The 22,532-nt window shown below is 36.9% G+C and overlaps 1 protein-coding gene across 6 annotated transcripts in view; it reads left to right on the top strand.

Moving 5' to 3' along the window:
• ROS1 (ROS proto-oncogene 1, receptor tyrosine kinase) overlaps nt 1–22,532 on the top strand; it is a 98,302-nt gene that overhangs the window by 24,812 nt on the left and 50,958 nt on the right. For 5 of the 6 annotated variants that reach the window (XR_012496723.1, XM_019741353.2, XM_019741356.2 and 2 more), the window contains 14 exons: nt 2,591–3,087; nt 4,437–4,649; nt 5,350–5,460; nt 6,480–6,658; nt 8,496–8,687; nt 10,433–10,533; nt 11,767–11,984; nt 12,297–12,457; nt 12,847–12,991; nt 15,205–15,467; nt 17,974–18,037; nt 18,341–18,543; nt 20,123–20,328; nt 21,195–21,481. Coding sequence is in view for 5 of the 6 variants with exons in the window: in XM_019741353.2 (XP_019596912.2) it covers nt 2,591–3,087; nt 4,437–4,649; nt 5,350–5,460; nt 6,480–6,658; nt 8,496–8,687; nt 10,433–10,533; nt 11,767–11,984; nt 12,297–12,457; nt 12,847–12,991; nt 15,205–15,467; nt 17,974–18,037; nt 18,341–18,543; nt 20,123–20,328; nt 21,195–21,481 (2,840 nt within the window). In the remaining variant the exon portion in view is untranslated. The remainder of the gene's footprint in view (nt 1–2,590; nt 3,088–4,436; nt 4,650–5,349; nt 5,461–6,479; nt 6,659–8,495; nt 8,688–10,432; nt 10,534–11,766; nt 11,985–12,296; nt 12,458–12,846; nt 12,992–15,204; nt 15,468–17,973; nt 18,038–18,340; nt 18,544–20,122; nt 20,329–21,194; nt 21,482–22,532) is intronic. The other variant, XM_019741354.2, reaches the window with a different exon arrangement.

The following is a 22,532-nucleotide window of genomic DNA, read 5'->3' as shown; positions in this document are numbered from 1 at the left end:
AATTTTCCATTACTGTTTCCCCCAGCTACAAATGAAATGGACACACTTTAGTTCAGCTGCTAAATTGCAGTAGGACCTCGAGCAAGTAACTTCATGTCTGTGACCTTTGTTTTATCACATCGTTATGGGGATGGAAATAGTGCTTACCAGCTGGGTTATTTTGAGGCTGGACTAAGGTGTTCGCTGTGAATGTATTTTGTAATCTCAGAATGCACATAAGTATGAAGGATGAAAACATGGGGATTTATTTTGGGGTTATTTCTTAAATATGAGCAGATAATTACAGGTTAGTAACAAATAAGTAAAGCCAATGTTTGTAAGATTAAGTTTTTCTCTTTCCTATAGAAATAAAGTTATTTTCGTTTTGAATGAAAAAGAATATAGCTCATAATATTTTTTATTTTTCACAATTTGGCCTTCTTGAAAAAACGATTGCTCATTATTGATTTAAAATCAAGCTTTTCTATTCATATTCATTCTTAATTTACTAGATATTTATTTTAACATCTTAAGTCTGAATGAATTATTGAATTATAGAAGTTTTTTTTTTTAATCCTGTGATGTAGGGCAAGTCCTCTGGACTTTCCGGATCTTATTTTCCTCATTTCTAAAAGTCTAAGATCCTATGAAATGAAACTTTGTTGCTGGCAATTACACAAAATGACCCATTCTGAGGATAATAAACTTCACCCACAAAATCAATCCCTCAAAATGCACCTCAGTGAAGTCTTTGGTCGCTCTTTTTTTCTTTAGGATAAAATTGATTTGTGCTTAGGGTTTGAAATGTGACTAGAAATGACAATGATATTGAATAGTGCTTCTAAGTGCATTACTTCCAATAATTCATTGAATCCTTGTTCAATCCTATAATGTAGGTACTTCTACTATCCTAATTTTATAAATAGGATGACAAAGCACAGGTTGATTTAGTAGTAATTACCCAAGATCACACAGAAGCTGGTATGTGACTTCCTGTTCCCAGGACCTGTCTTCTAATCATCTCCCCATGATAGAGTTTCTATAAAAGTCACGTGTAACTTTTAGCAACATTTTAATGGAATGTTCCTAAAGAATTCCAGATGAGTGAAATAGTTGACTCTCCTGCTATTAAAAATGGTTTCCTTTATGCTGTTATTTTGCACCATTGAATTAATCACTCACTGAGTTTTACTTACTGTAAACCTTTTCCCTGCTCCCCTCACCCTTGCTTTTTCCCCCTCTCACCTGTCTTTCCCCTACACCCCGGTTCTCCCCATCTTTCTTCTTTTTTTCTTTCCCCTTCAAAGTGGTGGCTGAGCATTAGAGATGTGCACGCTTCCCTGCTCTTCAGTGTGAGAATTGTAATCTTCACCCCAGATCTTTTCCTTTTATCTACTCTGAAATCCCTCCAACTTCCTGTAACAATTTTAATTTGGGAAACAAAAGCAGAAGGTTAAGAGCCAAGTTGTTTCTGCTTTTTGCTTGCTATAACCCTCTCTTAAGAAGAACATAGGTTCATATTTCAACATGGAGTTCATATCTCAGGATATTATTCTAGCACAGGAATCTTGAGAAAATTGATAAAGATTTGGAATAGTCATCAAGTAGAACAAGAGCGGGACTGAATTGGACAAGGAAATGATTTGAGAGTTGTGATGAGAGGTTCGAATTCTGCCAATCCACGGGGTTGTGATAAGAAAGATTTACTAAGCAAAAGTATACTTTTGTTAATATCTGTCTCCATGATCACAAATCCCAAATCAGCTATATCCATATTAGTAGTTTTATGTCTTAGTTAAAATTCTATTTACAGATTTGATTATCTGTATTTTGAAGTATTTTGGAGGTGTTTCCTTTTTCATTATTAGACATAAACCTGCATGACTACCATCATATTTGGCTTAAAATTATGTGTTTTTTCAAAATTCTCCCATTGGCTCCTTTCTCCTGATTCCTGGGTGGTCCTTCTCAGCTGTTTTGCTCACTTGTGGGGTCTATTTTCCTGATTTGTAAAATGGTAGCCCTATCGCTTCGCTCAACCGTTAGTATTTTAAAAAGCTTAGTCTGCTACAAATGCAAAGTCATCCTGCTAGATATTTACAGCCAAATAATAACTGTGAAGTTTTTCAAAAATGGTTTAAATGTTTCTGCTTTCTTCCATTTTGTCATTCACAATGCATGGGAAAATATATTGACAGAATTAGACTTAAAAATGTGTGTATCTTGGAGAAATGTGTTTTATAATAAATAACATGTTTAACCATGTAACTTTTATATCATATGTTTTTCTGTAAGAGTAGGCTTGTTAGAAAATCTTTAAAGACCCTTTCTGTTCTTAAATTCTGATTCCTTAAAAAGTCATGTATCATGATGAGGAGACTAAGCATTATGAGTGAGGTTGAAATTTTCCAGTGTTCCAATGTCTAACTTAAATGAATAGGGCATATCTTTAGTAAATACCTTTATCCTTTTGTACCTTGGGAAATCCTGTACTGACCAATTCTGGAGATACGTAGTTCTGATTGTGCAACAGGATAAAGCAATGGACTGAGGAGGTTACTCATCCACCTTTGCATTGAATTATGCCAGGCTTCTTTTGTTCCCATGTCAGGTATATCTTTTATCTTCTGAGAGACGGCATTTATAGAGTAAATCTCCTGGAACCATCTGCTCATGACTGGGAAACCGTGCGTATTGTGGAGAGTTGCACATTAAAGGATTTCGCAGTAAAACCACAGTCAAAGAGAATCATTTACTTCAATGACACCGCCCAAGTCTTCATGTCAACATTTCTGGATGGCTTTGCTTCCCATCTTGTCCTACCTCATGTCCCATTTGCTGATGTGAAGAGCTTTGCTTGTGAAAACAATGACTTCCTTGTCACAGATGGCAAGGCCGTTTTCCAACAGGACGCTTTGTCTTTTAATGAGTTCATCGTGGGATGTGACCTGAGTCACATAGAAGAGTTTGGGTTTGGTAACTTGGTCATCTTTAGCATGTACACCCAGCCATACCCCCTGCCGGGCCGCCCACAGCAACTCTCGGTGCTGTTTGGCTCCCACCAGGCCCTGGTTCAGTGGAAGCCTCCTGTTCTCGCCATAGGAGCCAGTGAGTGCCCTCTCCCCAGCCTGGTTATGGCCTCCCTGGAAGGAGAAGAAAGTTTGAATTCCTTGATATTGTGACTCAATTTTGAGAGCCCGTATGTGATTATTCAGTAATCAACCAGAAGCACTACTTAGCTCAAAAAAAAAAAAAGTGTTTGCACGTTCGTTCTGCATTTGTTAGTTTTGCGTTGAGAGGATCTCTATATTTCCTATTTATATCCCATCAGAATAGTTCAAACATTGAGTGTCTCCCAGGAGCCACGCACTGACATTCTAGTCTGAGTGAATATATTAGCCAGGGGGATAGAACGCTTGGGTTGAGATTTTTGTATACATCATGATCTTGCATGAATTTGAGCAACTCCCTAAAACTCTCTGAACTTGAACTTCTACCTCTGGAGACAGTTTGTGTGGGTGGGTAAGCAAGTGGGCTCTGGCGCCAGCTGGCCTGGATTCAAAGGCTGGTCTTGCCATTTATTAGCAGAATGACCCTGAGAAAGTTACTTAACCACTATGTATATGTTTCCATTACTCGAAAATAGGAATATTAATTATATCTTTTGATGGAATTGCCTAACAGATTAGGATGCATAAGTAGAACACTTAGAACAGCGTCTAGTGCAGAGGTCAGTAAACTTTTTCTATAAATAAAGGACCAGATAGTACATATTTTCAGCTTTGTGTGTCAGATGGTCTCTGCAGAGCTACTCAACCCTGACTTTGTAGTATATAAACAGCCATACATAATATGTAAATGGGTAACTATGGCTATGTTCCAGTGCAACTTTATTTACAAAAACAGGCAGTGGGCTTGATTTGTCTTGGGACCTATAGTTTGCCAAGAGTATTTAGCAACAGTGGCTATTTGCTACTTTAAAAGAAAGTTAGTCATGTTTGCGGCATATCTCAAAGATAGCTGAAAATAAATAGGCAAATTTTATTGTATTGTTTGGGCTTCTGGGAGGAAGGTGCTGTACAAGCATTGGGAGTTATATCAGACATTCATCAGGAAGCATTGGTTGATTAGGAGCCTGGTTACACCTGGCAGTGTTACAGAGCAACCCTCTGACAATTCTACACAGCCAAGCACACAGTTTTGACTGAGGAAGAGTGTCCTCTGATTTGTTGGGAATAAAGTCTCCTTTGATGAAGCAAAATGAGTGGCATGGGTGGAATGGACACTGTCCTAGTCATATCGTCAAACTAACCCTGATGGCTAGTGGGGTAGCAGGTATTACTGCCCAGTGGTACCCTTCCTTGAAGGTGAGGCTGCAGATGAATTTACTGACAATCCTTTGTTTGCCTTTGCTGATGTCATTCTGGTCAGTAATACTATTTAACTCTTCTGATTAGGCCCTTCTGCCTGGCAGAACTGGACTTACGAGGTGAAAATATCAACCCAAGACTTTTCTGAAATCACTCATATTTTCTCTAACATAAGTGGGACCGTCCTTAATGTGCCTGAACTGAAGAGTGCTACGAAATACAAGGTTTCTGTGCGAGCAAGTTCTCCCAAGGGACCAGGCCCTTGGTCAGAGCCCTTGATGGGTACTACCCTGGTGCCAGGTGAGAAATGTTCTTGATTTAGGGAGTGATTCTGACCAGAAAAGGACTTATTCCCTGTGTCCTTTAAAATTCCTCACATCCAATGTGGTAAAGGTATTAGAATGAGGGTGTGATGATCTCTTGAGTATGTGTTTATCTGAGATTAGGAAAGCATATAAAGTACGGTGTGATATTTAATTTATGTGTCTAACCTCCTATTGTAAACTGTCCAAGATACTCTTGAGGAAACAATATAATTTATAGTTTGTTAAGCAATAGCGCTCCTTGAACTCTGAAGTTTGTGGTGAGAGAAGATGAGGGACTGTGAATTATGCTGAATTCCATTCTGTTGGCAGAAAGAAAGTGGAAAGATAATTATACCATTTATACTGTGGTTATCACAATTGCTAGGTGCTACCATGGCAACCAATAGCCAAAGCAAAAAAAAAAAAAATTTCTACCACGACATTGTCATAGAGGCAATATTACCACACATTCTCTTCACATTCAATTTCAAATATTTACATAAAGTATGTTTAATATGATAGATAATTCTATTAAGCAGATACAATTTCTCATACTCTTCCACAGTATTTTTAAAATGTTGATATTCTTTTATTTTATAAAGGAAATCTTAGGGTATAAGATGTGTGCCAAAAAACATTTGCTTTCTGTGATATTTCTTTCAATTTCTTCTTCTTCCTTTTTTTTTACCAAACAGCCATAGAACCACCATTTATCATGGCTGTGAAAGAAGATGGGCTTTGGAGTAAACCATTAAATACCTTTGGCCCAGGAGAATTCTTGTCCTCTGCTATAGGAAACGTGTCAGGTAAACCCAACTCCTTTTACACTTGGATGACAGGTTTCTACTCATAAACTTCCTAAACTAGTCAATAAATCAAAAGAATTGAGTGTTTTGGTATTATATTAATAACAAAAGGAAAAAAAGTTGAACTATATTGCCAGTGATAGTATTAAGAAAATGTTGGTTCTCAAGTAAAAATGCTATTTATTTCACAAAATGTGAGGTTACTTATTGATTTATGCCCATTTCAGGAAGGCTTTGATATTCTTCTCATGTATTTTAATCTATCAATGTCACCTCACAATAACAGTCTATCTTGTTCTACTAAGACAGCTATGCTTAAGTATTTATTATAGTTTGCTATAAGACTGGAGCATGGAAAGGATGCATGAAGTTCTAAATAAAGTGTAAGAATGAATTGCATAACAAAGAAGATTATTAAGTAATAAATAATTTTGTTTGGAAGACATTAGAATGAAAAAAGTCTTCATTCTAGGATGAATAACAGTGTACCGGAAAATGGCATCTTCTATAATTATCTAATTATTTGATCTATTTGCTTGGCCATAAAAAATGCAACAGCATTCATTTCCAACCAACAAAGGAGTTGGGCTTAGGCAGTAGTGCGGTATTAATGGAAAGAAAGATGCTTTGGAGTTGGCTTGAATCTGGGTTTTCAGGAGTCAGACCTCAGGAAGAATAGATAACCTCACTGAGACTTGGGTTCACCATGCCAAAAATGGGAATAATTCCTACTTCATAGCTTTGTCTTAAGAGTTTAGTGAGATATGTAAAAGTGCCTGGGACAATGTCTGGCAAAGAGGAGAAGCTTAATGAAATTAGTTCCCCTCTCTAGTTCCAGCGGTTAAGATTTTGGGATAACATTATTAAAATATTCTTGACAGATCCCTGAAGTTCTAGTGAATATCTATGTTAGTATGTGCTTTAAAATTATGTTGAGGTACAGGTGTGATTTGTTAATGCTCCATGTTTATGTTGGCATACGTGAAATAATAACTACTACCAATTCACTTTGTTTTGAGACATGGATTGGTATAACAACAGCCTCTACTACAGCAACATGAAAGGTGATGTTTATGTGTGGCTGCTAAGTGGGACGGATACCTCAGAGAATTATCACATACCCAACATTGCAGGAGCAGGGGCTTTAGCTTATGAGTGGCTGGGTCACTTTCTCTACTGGGCTGGAAAGACATATGTGGTAAGTTAAAGCCTGGCATTCTGCATGTTCTGGAACAATGCCCACCCACTTCAGTGGCATGAATGTCATTTTCATGCTTTTTTAATACTTGTGTACCACCTATGCTATTGTTTAATATTTGTCTTTAAGCCTATTTGCTTTTTTAAATTAACATGCATTTGTGTTTAAAGGACATTTTGTATCACTAATTGGCGTGCTATTTTCAATAATGCCTTGAAATAAATATATTACAATGTTTACCAGTGGGTCAGAGTCCTGGAAGAAGATGCCACACTCCAAAGCCATGATTAAAAGAAACTAGATGAAGGGACTACTGTTTTCAAAGATGTGGACAGGACTAAGGAAAATGAGCAAAGGATGATGAAGCATGTCCTGGGCTAGCAAGTGTGGAAGCAATAACTACTTCCAGGCATAGAGGGCCGAGGCAAGGGAGAAGAACCTGTGAGGGCTGTGGCTTTAGGAGAGTTGCTGACATGGAACCCAGACACTCAAAATGTATAGTCTGGCAAGGAGCGATCTGGAGGATTAATTACCCCGATCTCTCTTTCCTTCAGCCCTCCGACCTTCTGCCAGTATTTCCATTGTCTGAACCTCAGCGAAATCCAGAGAACAAGGGAATCCAGTGGCTGCAGCCCATAGCTGGGAGCCTCTGGGGCTCAGAGTAGGGTGGAGAAGGTTGAGAGTGAACCAGGAGGCAAAATGGAGACATCTTGTGCATCTGTGTAGGAGAACACTTTAAAGAGAAGGATGGTTAATGATGAGAACACAGGTCTGACAGGTAAAGAAATATGGTACTGAAATCACTTTCTAATCAGGAGGCTGCTATTGCCCATACTTTTATTCACTAACAATTATTTATCTATTATCAATGTGTTTAGAGTATAGCAGGGAATATAAAATAAAGCATAGACATGCACCTGCTCTTTTAAAAAAATATATCAGCTTTGCTGAGATATAATTCATATACCATAACATTACCCTTTTATTACGTAAAATGGGGTTTTAGTATGGTCAGTGTTGTACAACCATCATTTCTTGCCCCTGCTATTTTGAAATAACAGAAGAAGCATACAAAGCAATGTATTGAGAGGCAAAGCGATATGTTATAGTCTGAAATCATACATGCCAGTGACATGTAGACACAGTTGAGTAGGGTTAATCAGAGAATGCTCCCTAAAATGGGTTAGTTTGAAAATAGAAGGAGGAAGTGGAAGAGTGAATATAAAAACTGGCTTCAAGTATTTGCTCCGTCTCTTATAATACTATTTAAACTCCAAGAAAAAATTACTTAAATTCTTGAACCCAGTTTACTTGTGAAAAAATAGGGAATAGAAATCCTTCATAGCCTTAATGTGAGGGTAACAAGAGCTTATATTTTAAAGATTAATAAAAAGTATAGTGCCTGGCATATAATAGGTACTCACTCAATAATGGCTAGTTAATATTAGGGAAATAAACCGGTGGAAAGGAGCAAGGAGAGATGACGTTACATACCAGGGTGTACACGTCTTCTTAAGGAGTCCAGTTAAATAATTCTTACCCAGCAGTGTTTTGAGTGTCTGGAGATATGATTAGGAAGTGCAAGTACTTTAATTCAAAATAAATTTATCTCCCTTCTCTTTAGAGACATGAAAAGAGATAAGCTCCACGAGGGCAGGTACTATGACTGTTATGTTTCCAATGTTTAGCGTACAACCCAGCACATAGTGCCAAACATATTTGTGGTTGAATGAAGGAATGGATAAATACAGCAATTTGCTAATGATTTCAGTAGACTATTCAGAAATCACGGTATCATTTGAAAATCATGAACTGAGCATATAATTATGTTTTGTAGATACAAAGGCAGTCGTTGTTGACAGGACACACAGATATTGTGACTCATGTGAAGTTGCTGGTGAATGACATGGTGGTGGATTCAGTTGGTGGCTATCTCTATTGGACCACACTATACTCAGTTGAAAGCACCAGGCTAAATGGGGAAAGTTCCCTCATACTACAGGCACAGCCTTGGTTTTCTGGGAAAAAGGTGAGAAATTCAAAAATAAGATCTGATTCTTTCATAATTCTAAATAGTGCCATTGTATAGTTATAATAATACTGTTTTTGCTTATTGTAAGTTCTTAGATAGAATATGAAAGGAAATACTGTTACAGTGTGATCTTGATAAAACCAAAATTGCGCTAACTAGTATTTGATTGTCATAATTGATTTTAAAAATTAAAAGGTAGTATGGAGATTTTTGTAGTTTGTCTTATCTTGAATGGACCACGCTTAAAAGCATTTTAATTTCTGACTCTTTATAGTCATCAGGAATTCTATTGGGTATATTAGAGCTTATTGGGTAGTGGCTCTGGCTCTGTTTAAATATGGGCCCAAATGACTGATGTAAAGGAGTGAGGTAATGACCCAACACCTAAATTTTACTTATAGCTTAAATAGTTTGTTGTATATTGGCAAAGGGTACTGTAGAATCTCCTTTTTTAAGAGATAAAAAAATGTTGCGATTTGTGACAACATGAATAATTTCTTTGTAGCAGGCCTTAGGTAAACTGCTAGCAAATATTTTCAGTTCTTGGATTCCTTATTGTATTCTCTTTCCATTTTCCCCTGGCTCATCAATTTCGTTTATATGCTGCTGTATCTTCCTAAAGATGTAGTCATCGACTTGAATCCTGCCTGATACCTGTCAGTCTCTAGGTCTGCTATAGAGAGAGTCTACTACTCTGAGGTCAGACTCCTGGCAAACTCAGCTTATTTGAAAAATACCTATACAGCCAAATAAAGCAAAAAAGATCCCTTGCATTATAACTTCTATATCATGCACTCTATTTCATAGGAGAAGCAGTCTTTCCTCAGGCCTCATCTAGATAACTGGACATAAAATTAAGACAGGATGGTAAGAAGACAAAGAAAAAGTAGGAAGAAGTGGTTTTCAAATGTCAACTGGAAATAGGACTTTATATATACACACTTCTATCCAAGGATAACACATAAGAACCCTTTGTGTATTATATTTTCAAAACATGTCAGGATGTTTTGGGTTATAATTAAGAGAAAATGCAAATTAAAACTTGTACACCTGAAATCTATGTAACTTTACTAACAATTGTCACCCCAATAAACTTTCATTAAAAAAAAAAAGTAAACCATTGGTTCTCAAACTTGGTGACACATTAGAATTATCAGGGGAATTTGAAAACATACTGAAGAGTGCTTTTCATCTCCTGAGACCATAATTTAATAGAATGCAGCCTGGGAATTGAGATTTTTAAAGAACTCTATAGGCGTTTCTAATGTTCAACAATGTTTGAAAACGAGTGATTTAAACAATGATATTCATTGGCTTATGTGGCTGGAGAGTTCAAAGTTATGGCTTGCTTTAGGCAAGGCTTGACACAGTGGCTCAAAATTTCTGATTCAGTAGGATCTGGAGTGTGGTTGAGAATTTGTAACAAGTTCCCAGGGGAGGCTGATGTTCTGGTGCAAGAATCATACTTTGGAAACCACTAGAACTAAGTATCTAGAAGTGAGTAACAGGTAGTCCTTGCCTTTTGAGGATTTTTAGGAAACCAGTGCTTATACCCAAATTATATACTAATATAATATAGTAATAGGCATACTCATTTAATTTTATATTCAGTGAAAGGCAAAAATAACTGAGCTTGTTATACCAAAGAGAATCTTAAAATCTATCGCTTAAATGTGATTTACTCAAAAAGGTACCCTTCAAACATGTATTTGATTTGTTGTCTTATCTTATTTTCAATTTAGGTAATTGCTCTAACCTTAGACCTCAGTGATGGGCTCCTGTATTGGTTGGTTCAAGACAGTCAATGTATTCACCTGTACACAGCTGTTCTTCGGGGCCAGAGGTAGGTAATATTCCTCAAAGGCAATTGACTGAGAAGAAGAGGATGACTTGCCCCTCAATTATAAATGGTAATGCCTGAGAATTCATTCTTTCAATAAACATTTATTGGGTTTAAGAAGCATTATTCCATTGTGCTGCAGGCATTGGGCTTGTGGGGAAGGATAGGCTTGTAAATAACTAATTACAGTAGAATATAGTGGATACTGTGATGGGGCATAAAGAGAGTGCAGTGGAGACCCTGACAGGTGGCTGAAAGTCCACAAGGTAAACAAGATGCTGTCCTTACAGCTAAGTATAGGTGTGCATAAGCAGTATTTTACTAGACAAAGGACTATGGGAATTACCCTAGTGGACATGCTTCTTCCTAATAAGGTTTACGACTCCCAGCTATGGTCCTCTGAGGTAGTTTCCCTTTTTTTTTTCTTCCCAAGGGGGTATTATGAGATTTTCAAAATAAAACTTTTATTTATTTTGATTTTAAATGCTATACTTTTGTTAAGAGGGAAATGTCAATGGTTTAAAAATATTTAGAGAAATCATTTAAAAAAAGTCAAACCTCCACTCCAAAAGACTGAGAATCATTGAGATAGCTTTTACTGAGTGTTCGGCAACTGGAATAATTTTAGAAACAACCAAGCAGATTTTTAAAGTAAAAATTTTTTATAAAATTCCCTATCATTGAGGAAAAAACTCTAAAGGCAATTTAAATAGTACTCTGTTGACTTGAAGTCCCTGGTTTGAAGAGGAGAGTTTTGGCTAAACTAGTATAGAAGTTGCTAAGTATCATTGAAGCAACAAACAGTGGTCAGTAATATAAAGTGAAGGACAAACAGGCTAGAATAATGAAAGCAAGTAAATAAGATGCCTGACCAAGAATAAGAAGGAGCTGTGACTCCACCAGGAGAAATCAATCAAGGGGTTGTGCCTTTGATGTAGGGTATTACCCCAAATCACAAGTATTTTTAAAACCTGTGTCACACTCTTGCCATTTACAGTATCACATTTAATAAGAAAAGCCCTAGAAAATTTGCTTTAGGCATACTTAAAGAAAAAAATGTAAAAAATCAGCTTAATATGGAACTAAGAAGAATGACAATTATTGTTGCAAAGTGTTTCCTCTTTGTTTTCATATATGTAAACACACACACTCACAGATACAGAGTCTCTTCAGTCCTTGAACGTGGCAGCCTTTCCCCAACTCCAGATACACACACTGATTGGTGTCATGTTTTAGCAGCGTTGGAGATATCACCATCACAGAATTTGCAGCCTGGAGTACTTCTGAAATTTCTCAGAATGCCCTGATGTACTACAGTGGTCGGCTCTTCTGGATCAATGGTTTTAGGATTATCACAGCTCAGGAAATAGGTCAGCGAAATAGTGTTTCTGTTTTGGAATCAGCCAAATTTAATCAATTCACAATTATTCAGACATCCCTCAAGCCGCTGCCAGGTACAGTATTTTATTCCTGCTTACCCTGCTCTTCCATACTTTCTGTTAACTATTTAGGTTGGGATTTTTTTCTTAAGAATTATGTTTTAAGTGGAAAACGGTTTTAGTAGCTTCTGTTGGTTTGCATGCAGTTTATTCTTAACCCAAATTTACAGCCTAAAATGGTAAGAAAAAGATGATTTTCAGGATATATTTAAAGAAAGAAAAAAACTATATTGGTATTATTAGTAATTACTATTAATTTTCTGTGTTTTCTATGATGATTGGTAACCCTAAATTCTTTCTCCCTCTATGCTTTCTTTCATCCCCTAGGGAACTTTACCTTTACCCCTAAGGTTATCCCAGATGCTGTTCAAGAGTCTTCATTTAGGATTGAAGGAAATGCTTCAAGGTTTCAAATACTGTGGAATGTTCCCCCAGCAGTGGATTGGGGTGAAATTTTCTACAGTGTGGAATTTACTGCTCATGCTAAGGTATGGCATTGATTCTAGTAACTTCCATTTCTCAAGCAGATTATACCATCTGCATCAGCCTCGACCACACTGATTTGTACTTTCTTCACTTAGCCAAGCCCATCTCCTTGGTAGTGTCCCTAGCATCTGGTCAAGATTATTCCTGAGAACCTTTCTCTACAGCCAGTCTGACTGCTTAGTGTTGACAACTGGTTAGTGTTGACAACTTGTATGTTAGATACTTTAACTGGTCTGAATGGAACAACATGGAACTTACCAATATTAGCACGTCCACAACTGGAAGGTTTGACTTTACATGGGAACCAAAGTTTGGAGATTTTAGTTAATTAGGAATAAAATATTTTATGATTTTCTCCCTAAGAAAACAATTTTTTGTGCTTATATTGTAGTTCCTGGCTAGTGAGCAGCAGTCTTTACCTGTATTTACTGTGGATGGGCTGGAGCCCTATGCTGTATTTAATCTTTCTGTCATTCCTTATACCTACTGGGGAAAAGGTCCCAAAACATCTCTGTCACTTCGAGCACCGGAAACAGGTACAGGGGACAAAATCTCTTTTAAAAAGTAAAAAACAGGCAGAATCTCACTTTCTATGACCTAGAATGGATCATAGAAACTATTAACATAGTTTTTAAGAAAAACTATTAACATAGTTTTTAAAAATAACTCTGTTTTGTATGTGTGTTTAGAATTAATACTCTTTCATTGACTTTATGGAGATTAGACTAGTACAATTAAAATAAATGTGCATAATTTATTCCAAAACAATATTTCAAAGATTTCTTAAAGACTGTTTCACTTGATTGTAATGATATACAAACATGTTTCAGGTAATTTGTAAAATGCTTTATAAGGGAAACGGTCATTTAAGAGCAGAGACAGTTTCATGGAAGGCAGTTTCACTGGGAGATGTTCTCATAGATGCTAACTCAGAATCTTCTGTAGGTGAATAATTGATGTCTAAATGTAATGATTTTTCTTTGGAATATATTTTAAAAAGGATAGTAGCCATATCTTTACATGTGTCTATCACCTTAAAATATACAAAACATATTTATGTTTATCACTCCTTTATTAAATGTTTATTACATATTTATCATGTGTCAGAAACATCGACAGGTGTTATTATCTCTGTTACGAAAATGAGAAAATAGAAGCCCAATAGTTGTCCAATGTGGAATTACTAGTAAGTGAAAGGGCTAGGACTTAATCTGGACTTTTCACTATAGTTTCATTGAATCTCCATTTAGTCATTTTTGTAAATGTTGGAAAATGATAGGATCAAATTGATTTAATTTATATAAACTTCCTAGCACAGGAGTTGACAGGCAGTAAGAGCTCAATAAACATGGACATCCATTCACCATTGCATTTTTATTTTTACTGTTAAGATTCTTTCAATAATATTTTCCCATAAGTCTCATAACCGGAACATAGAGGCGCCTGGGCAGGTTCTGGAGCACTTAGCATTTGGATCCAGGTATGCCATCTTTGAGACTGTCTTGGGATGTCATCCTTGGCTGAATTCTTCTGTGGAAATGGACTTGATTGCATCCACCAGGGGATACACTGAGTGCTAGTCTCATGAGCACTCTACTAAATGTGGGGACAATAAGGAAGAATGATAAAATTTGTCCTTTGCCATCAGGAAATTTACAATATAGTTGGGAAATTATTCAAATAGACAAATATGTATTAAGCATTTACTGCATGCCAATCCTATACTAGATTTGGAGGGATTTAGCAAGAAATAAGAAAGAGTGCTTTCTCTGATGGAGCTCATAAAACAATAGAGAGATAAACACATTCTGCAATTGATAATATAAATATGACAGTGAGAACTGAGTAGCAATGGCATAGAGTAAGTAGGAAAGACTACAAAACCTTCACCTGTATCAAGCTGCCTCATGTTCTTAGGAGAGGGCAATATACACAGAATGGTATGGCCAAGGAAGGCCTTTAGGGAATAGAAACTCTAGCTGGGTTCTGAGGGATGAAGCAAGAGGAAGTATCCCACGTGAGTTATATGTAAGAAGGCCTGGAGATTGGATAATGATGTGAGTGTGGAACGTTAAGAAGCAATGTGATTGGAGAAGGGAGTGGCAGAAGACCTTGTGGAGGAGTCTTAAGAAAGAAGAAGGATATCTTGGATGGAATGACTTGAAAATCAGGGAGAGAAATTTCTCTTGGTTAAGAGAGAGAAATTAATGAAAGGACTCTGCAATATTAATTTGCTTGGATTGTCTCTGTGATAAATAGTGATGCCCCCAAACTCTTGGGGGACTTCCTGCCTTCAGGGAGGATCAAGTGAGAGGGCCTAGGATCCCTGTTATACTGTATTTTATAGCCTTGGACTGGCTGAAGTCTGGGTAGAGTAACTGTCTTCCTTCCTGGTGACTACTGTTTCTACCTTGAACTAAATCACTCTATCAGGATAAGAATAAATATTGTATTCATAAGGAGAACCAGACACCTTCCATCGATACAGGGCACAGACAACAAAGGTGTGCCTAAGTGGCAGTAAGAAGGATTAGGGTTAGAGATAAGGAAGACTTGCTGAAATATTTGGATAGGTTCCTGAAGAAATCTATGGAATATTGTTTCCTGAAGATCTCTAAGAACAAGAGAGATATACCTCAACTGTCTAGAATGAGAAATATTTATTACTGAGTTGCTCCACACCCTCATCATGAGTGGTAAAAGTCAACCTTATATTCTTTTCTGCCCTATCTGTATCTTTGCTTTTCAGTTCCATCAGCACCAGAGAATCCCAGAATATTTATACTACCAAGGGGAAAATACCACAACAAGAATGAAGTTGTGGTGGAATTTAGGTGGAATAACCCTAAGCACAAAAATGGTGTGTTAACAAGATTTGAAATTTTCTACCAAATATTCAACCAAGGTGACACAAACAAAACATTTGAAGACTGGATTGCTGTCAATGTCACTCCCTCAGTGATGTCTTTTCAACTTGAGGGCATGAGTCCTGGGTACATTGTTGCCTTCCAGGTACGAGGGAAAACAAACAAACAAAAACAAAAACAAAAAACCAGGGATACAGGGATCTTAGTAGTGCAAACAGAAGGTTGATTAAAGAAATAAGTTAAGATTTCTGCCTCTCTGTTAATAATTTGAGGTATACTGTGATCACAGGAATCAAGTGGGTAGCAAAGGGACAGAGGGAGAGACAGGAGAGGGGACAGCTGAGGTAGAGGACATCTTGACAACTCTTGCTTTCATATTCAGAAAAACCATTAATTTTATTGTGATCCACATAGGCCATGTACCACGGTAGGTGCTTTTACATTTATTATCTCCTTTTCTCCTCATCCTTTTTTTGGGGAAAACAAAAGCCTGCCCCTGGGTGTATCTGTGAATTACCAAAGATGTATGGCTCGGAAGTGGTGTGCTACAGTCTAATGTCTAGAGTCCTTTCTACACTATCACATGAGGGCATCCAGATGTACTGACGTGGAGCTACTGAAGGAAATAAAAACTGAGCGTCTGAGTAGTTGATATCTCACAGTTATCACCTGGCTACTGATAGAGGAAAAAATCAGAGAGAATAGGAGTCAAGAATAAGAAGCTACGGCCACCCCATTCTGACATTATAGATTTCCTATGAAATAGCTTTCTGCTTATGATAGATGGCTTGATGATTTTCATATCCTCAGGAAAGGATATGTCACCAGGTTGGTGACAATGTTGTCTATATTTAGAGATATTTTCTGTTTCTTTTGGGAGAACATAATGTTTTGGAGTGTGTTTTAGAGATTTGGGTTTCCTAAAGATCTTTTTTGGGGGGTAAAATTCTAATTTAATAATTATTTGATAATATGTTAGGTCTACATATAGTAATCAAAATGTTGTGCATAGAAGTTAAAGATAATGCAAATTCTTATTTGCTAAGAATTATGTATGTTCTAGTTAAATAAACATTCTGGTTATATGTATATATAGTTTCAAATATCAATCACCACAGAACTGTGCAAAATGATATGCATGAGTCACTTAACATGATTCTATGCAAAAGTAAAGACTGCTTGATATATATGCTCCATGGGGCATGTACACACACACACACACACACACACACACACACACAAGAGGTGTGACAATTAAGTTTGCAAACTTGTTGCAACGATACTGCTAAACTTTTTTGATATCAGAGGGGTTATTTATTATGAATTTGTACCAACTGGACAAACAGTTAACCCAGTTTACTATTTGGAAATGCTGAAAATGCTGCATGAAAATGTTAGGCGACCTGAACTTTTCACCAACAATTCATGACTCTTGCATCACAACAATGCACCAGCTCACATGGCACTGTCTGTGAGGGAGTTTTTAGCCAGTAAACAAATAACTGTATTGGAACACCCTCCCTACTCACCTGATCTGGCCCCCAATGACTTCTTTCTTTACCTGAAGATAAAGAAAATATTGAAAGGAAGGCTTTTTGATGACATTCAGGACATCAAGGGTAATATGATGACTGGTCCGACGGCCATTCCAGAAAGGGTTCCAAAACTGCTTTGAAGGGTGGACTAGGAACTGGCATTGGTGCATAGCTTCCCACAGGGAGTACTTTGAATGTGACCATAGTGATATTCAGCAATGAAGTATGTAGCACTTTTTCTGGGATGAGTTCACGAACTTAATTGTCCAACCTTATATGCAAGATTTGGAAATGGAAATGATTTATAACACAATGAAAGACTTTTAATAAAAATTGTTTTAAAAACTTTGCTGTTAGGATGCAGCATGGTACAGTGGGAAGGAAAATATACAGAACTTAGAAGACTTGGTTCTTCTGTCAGTTTTGTTTTTTTATTAAAGCTTATTGGAATGACAATTGTTAGTAAAGTTACATAGGTTTCAAGTGTACAGTTCTGTATTACATCATCTATATCATGTTGTGTGTTCACCACCCAGAGTCAGTTCTCCTTCTATCTATATGTGCCATTGTGAATGAGTTACCTTAATTAAGATCCTTGTCCAGTTTCTACTTTCATAGTTGTGAGGAGCAAAATAAACAATATATGTAAAAGTGGCTTGAAATGCGCAATTAATTTTCAAATATAAGGTATAATTATTTTCTTTTTATAAATATCTTTTTTAAAAGTATGTAAACTTATTTAAAAGTTTTAGTTGTTGAATTCAAGATAAGTGGAAGTTTACCATAACCTGTATAATTTTATTTCTGTTAAATGTTCTGTGTCACTTAATTTTGGAAATAGCTAAAGACTTTTTTCAGAAATTTAAATTTTTTGCAGTAGAAATTTGTGCCACTTCTTTGTGCTTTTCTAGACAAGAAAATACAACAGTATGGGGCAATATATTTCCTCTTAGTGATTTATTGCTATGTATAATACTTAGATGTAAATAAATAGTTGAAACTTCTAATGTGTATCAAGAGTATGAAATGAAACACTCTATGATTTATCAGTGTCTGAACTTAATTATTGTCACTGAGGACATTGTTGAATTTTTTGTATTATGTTCCTTTCTCTAGGTTCGAGTCTTCACATCCAAAGGACCTGGACCATTTTCTGACACAGTACAGTCTAAAACCTCAGGTACTCTCTAAAATCTATGTACATAGTAATTAAGTGTTTTTGACCCTTGGTATTCTCAGGGATTTGAGCGCTGTCTCTGAGCTGAAGTTAAAGTCAAATAAAGTAATCAGTTTTTATCATCATCAATCATGCTTAAATAAACCTAGGCTTAGAACCCCCTGCCTGTCTTGAATGAGACTGGTGTAACAGATGAACCCAAAGGAGACCCATGGATTTCAAAACGATCTAATAATGAATCAAGGGATTTTGGTAAACTGAAGTTATTTTTGTCATACATATTATCTACTTGTTTTTTGTTTTCAGAAATCAACCCATTTCCATACCTCTTAAGTCTTTTTGGCAACAAGATAGTTTTGTTAGATGTGGATAAAAATCAAGTTGTATGGATATTTTCGGCAGAAAGAGACATCAGTGCCATGGGCTACACAGCTGATAATGAAATGCTGTATTATGCTCAAGGAGACTCACTGTTCCTTCTGAACATGCACAGTCGGTCCAGCTCTGAAGTATGTCACTATGTAATTCTTTGGAAAGGAAGTAGAGCATTTGCATATCACACTGCTCTGTAATTAAAATGACTAGCCTGTGGTTGAGCCGTTAAGATGAGAATGGTTGGAAAGGACAGATTCTGTATTATTTAGTCACAAATGAATTCAGATTAGGTTTTGGAGAAATGTCATTCAGAATTAATTTAGCAAACTGATATTGAGTTCAAGGCATTCTGTTAGTTCTTGGGTTATAGGTGAAAAAGAAAAATCACAGTCCTTGAACAAACCTGGTTTAGTATTCATGTACCACAGGAAGACTATTGCACAGTGACTAAGAGGGGAAGATTTTGGAAGCTGATAACCTAGAATTGAATTCTGACTCCACCACTTGCTAGGTCTGTGACCATCAGCAAGTTATTTAACCGCTATGGATATGTAGTACCTCATCATAAGGTTCCTGTGAGGGTTAAATGAGATAACACATTTCATGTACTTAGCACAATGCCTGGCGTGTGGTAGGCATTCGCTGAATGTTAGCTAATAGAGAAGGCAGACAGAACACAGTGTGTAAGGGTTATGCTGAGGGCAGGATGTGGTGGAATCACAGAGAATGGATGCTCAATCCAAGTTGGAGTGGTGTTGGTGGTGGTGGCGGTAGAAGAGAGACATGTTGGCTACAACCAAGATGAACCAGGTGAAGCTGGGCAAAAACTGAGGGGGCAGAAAAATGCAAAGTCATGGAAACAAGAGCCACAGCATGTTCAGGGAGGTAAATAGAGGGAGCTTGGAATGGAGGTAGGGCTGACGATGGAGTGAAAGGCGCAGGTGGTAAAGCTGGAGAGGTAAGCAGAAGCCTGAAAATAATGGGCCTCCTTTACTATTGCTAAGGAGTCAACTGTCAATCTTGAAGCCAACAGCAAGCCATTAAAGAAATACAGCGGGTCATTAACATGATCAAGTTGTTTTAGAAAGACCTCTGAGTTAGGAGTGTGAATAATGACTTAGAGAAGATTAAGTTTGAGACAATTAGGAGTCTGTCACAGAAATCCAGACAGGAAATGTTAGGCAGGAGATGAGAGGCAGTGAGGTGAGGTGAGAAAGGAAAGGACAAATTGGGGAGATATTTAAAATGGGACTAATTCACTATTTGGGTAGTAATGAGAGGAAGAAGTCAAGGACAAACCACATTTGATGTGATTGCTCCTTGGGTCAGTGTTGGGAAACCATAAAAATATAAATGCAGGAGAAAAGGAGGTTTGGGGCATGGATTGATGAATTGTGTTTTCTGGGATCATTTATGTGTTTAGGCAGTTTGATATTTAAATCAATAACTCAATGAGGGATCTTGCCTGAGCTGTGGATTTGTAGCACTGGTCTGTGGATTACAGTAGTAGCCATGGTAGTTGAAATTAAACAGGGAAAATACACTATGTGAGAAGAGGATCAATGTTTTAATGGCACACAATCCAGAGCTATTGAGATTTGGGGTTACATAAGAGAAGTGCAGTAAATAAGTAATATGAATGATTATAGAAAAGTCTTTGAATTTAAAAAAAAAGACCACTATTTTCTTGGCAATTTTCTACCCATCATTAAGATTTTCCAAGATGCACTGATTTTTGATGTCACAATTATTACAATTGACTGGATTTCAAGGCACCTCTACTTTGTGCTGAAAGAAGCACAAAATGGAATGCAAATATTTGATGTTGATCTTGAGCACAAGGTGAAATATCCCAGGAAGCTGAAAGTTTGCAACAGAAATTCAACAGTAATCTCTTTTTCCGTATATCCTATTTTAAGGTAGGTGAAATGTGAGTATCTGTTTCTATTGTGATGAAACAGAGAAATTTAACGTAATATCTGGTTTCATAGTATTAGAAGTCGATGATGGGAAAATAAGATGCTGAGTGTTTTTGGCTCACTATATTAACTTACAGTAAGTCATTCTTCATATAAATTATGAGCCCACAATCACAAATATATAAACTGAATCCATACTGACAATTTGACTAACCTAAAGTTAGGTTAATGACCAGCAGGAAACCAAAGCAGATTTTTATACCAGTAAATTAAATAATATCCTCAGTTGGTAAGGACAAGAAGGGGACTGAAACAATCGCAGAAGATGAGCAGGAAATAAATGGGCAGCATGACTTCCACAGAGAAAGCTATTCTGGGCTCATCCATCTAATTAACGTCCTCATAGGATGAGTTTTAAGGCCTTCATTCAGCAACTGAGTGGCAGTTTCTCATGCTGGAAAGATATATTTTGTTTGTGCCACAGCATGAATATAATCTATTTTGAAAGTAGATTGTTCACTAGTATTAAGCAGGAACAAACTTGAGAGGAGGGGATGGAGGTGGATGTTGATGAAAAATTGGAAATATATTTATACCTACTCATTAATGAGCCACTTAATGCAGTGGCTAAGGTCATTATAGTCCAAAGCTTTAGTTGTAAGCACATTGAGAAATCATTGGACAATGGTACAAATTAGATTTCTTGTGACCTCCTCCATCTCAGAAGAAGGCTACTGGACACTCAAACATGTTCTTTCCAAAGGCTGCATTTGTCCCCCCAATCATTAGGAATGATTGATCTTCATTAGAAACTAATATTGCAATGTTTTACTCATTAAGTTGGAGTGTCTTTCCCCCCGCAATAGTCGCCTGTATTGGACAGAAGTTTCCAGTTTTGGCTGCCAGATGTTTTACTACAGTATTATCAACCAGACCTTGCACCGCATTCTGCAGCCCACAACCACAAACCATCCAAATGGAAGGAACCAATGTTCTTGCAGTGTGACTGAATTTGAGTTAAGTGGAGCAATGACTATTGATACCTCTGACCTGAAGAAACCATGGATATACTTTGTCAAAGGGCAAGAGATCTGGGCCATGGATCTGGAAGGATGCCAGTGTTGGCAAGTTATCATGGTGCCTGCTCTGCGTGGTAAGTCACCCATGTATGTACATAGATCTTCATCAGTAATAGCAGCCCCTCCTGTCCCATTAAAAAGGGCTCATATCCCACACATACTCAAAAGAATGTACACATGGTATTTACTCTGGACCATGCCAAATATTGTTATAGGATTCAAGTCAGGTTGTTTCCAGGCAAATTGTATATAGACATTCACATAATTTTCTGGATCGGTGAGGGATTTTTTTGTTTTTGTTCTTTTATAACTAGCAGTAAAGCTATACTTTATTGAACTTAACTATATATTCTAAGCATGCTACTAAATGCATTGTCTCATTTAATTTTCACAATACCCTGATGAAATAGGTACTAGTATCGTCATTTCACAGATGAGGAAACTGAGGCTGAGAAAGGTAAGGTAACTTGTCAAAGGGCCATAATTAGTAGAGGAACTGGGGTTTGAAACTGGGCCTACCTATAACATCCATCATTTCACTATTAATATCCTATTTTATTTCAATTTTGATGACCCCATTGACTCCACATTTAGCGTGAGCTGGTTATTAGTTGGCAGATCTATCTATTGACATTTACATGTTTGTGGGGGAAATATATGAAAGTCTAAAGTGATTTGGAAGTCTCCTAATTAGAAGTAATTGCAACAGAAATAAAATACACTCAAAATACCCCCATATATTCTTAAAAGTCTATTTCTCCAATACGGTAAGTTCTAGTCACGTGTGTTGTTTTATGTTTAAGTTAATTAAAATTAAATAAAATGATAAATATAATTCCACAGTCACACTAGCCACATTTTAAGTGCTGAAATATCACCAGTGGCTAATGGCTACTGTGTTGGGCAACATAAATATAAAATATTTCCATCATCAGAAAGGCTGCTGGCTGTTGCTGGTCTATACTGTGAAGTTCTGAAATTTCAAACGTCTGTGTATGTGTGTGTGTGTTTGTACGTGCATGTTAAAACTGCACATATAGTTTTGTTGATATGCCACCCAGAGCATTTTAGAAACAATTCTGATATACTCTTAATGGGCTTAAGAGTAGAGATAACGTTATGAAA

Source organism: Rhinolophus sinicus, linkage group LG05 (genome assembly GCF_036562045.2).
Source record: "Rhinolophus sinicus isolate RSC01 linkage group LG05, ASM3656204v1, whole genome shotgun sequence".
Taxonomy (NCBI): domain Eukaryota; kingdom Metazoa; phylum Chordata; class Mammalia; order Chiroptera; family Rhinolophidae; genus Rhinolophus; species Rhinolophus sinicus.
Note: the sequence above shows the minus strand (reverse complement) of the source record. Positions and strands in the feature narration are given on the sequence as shown.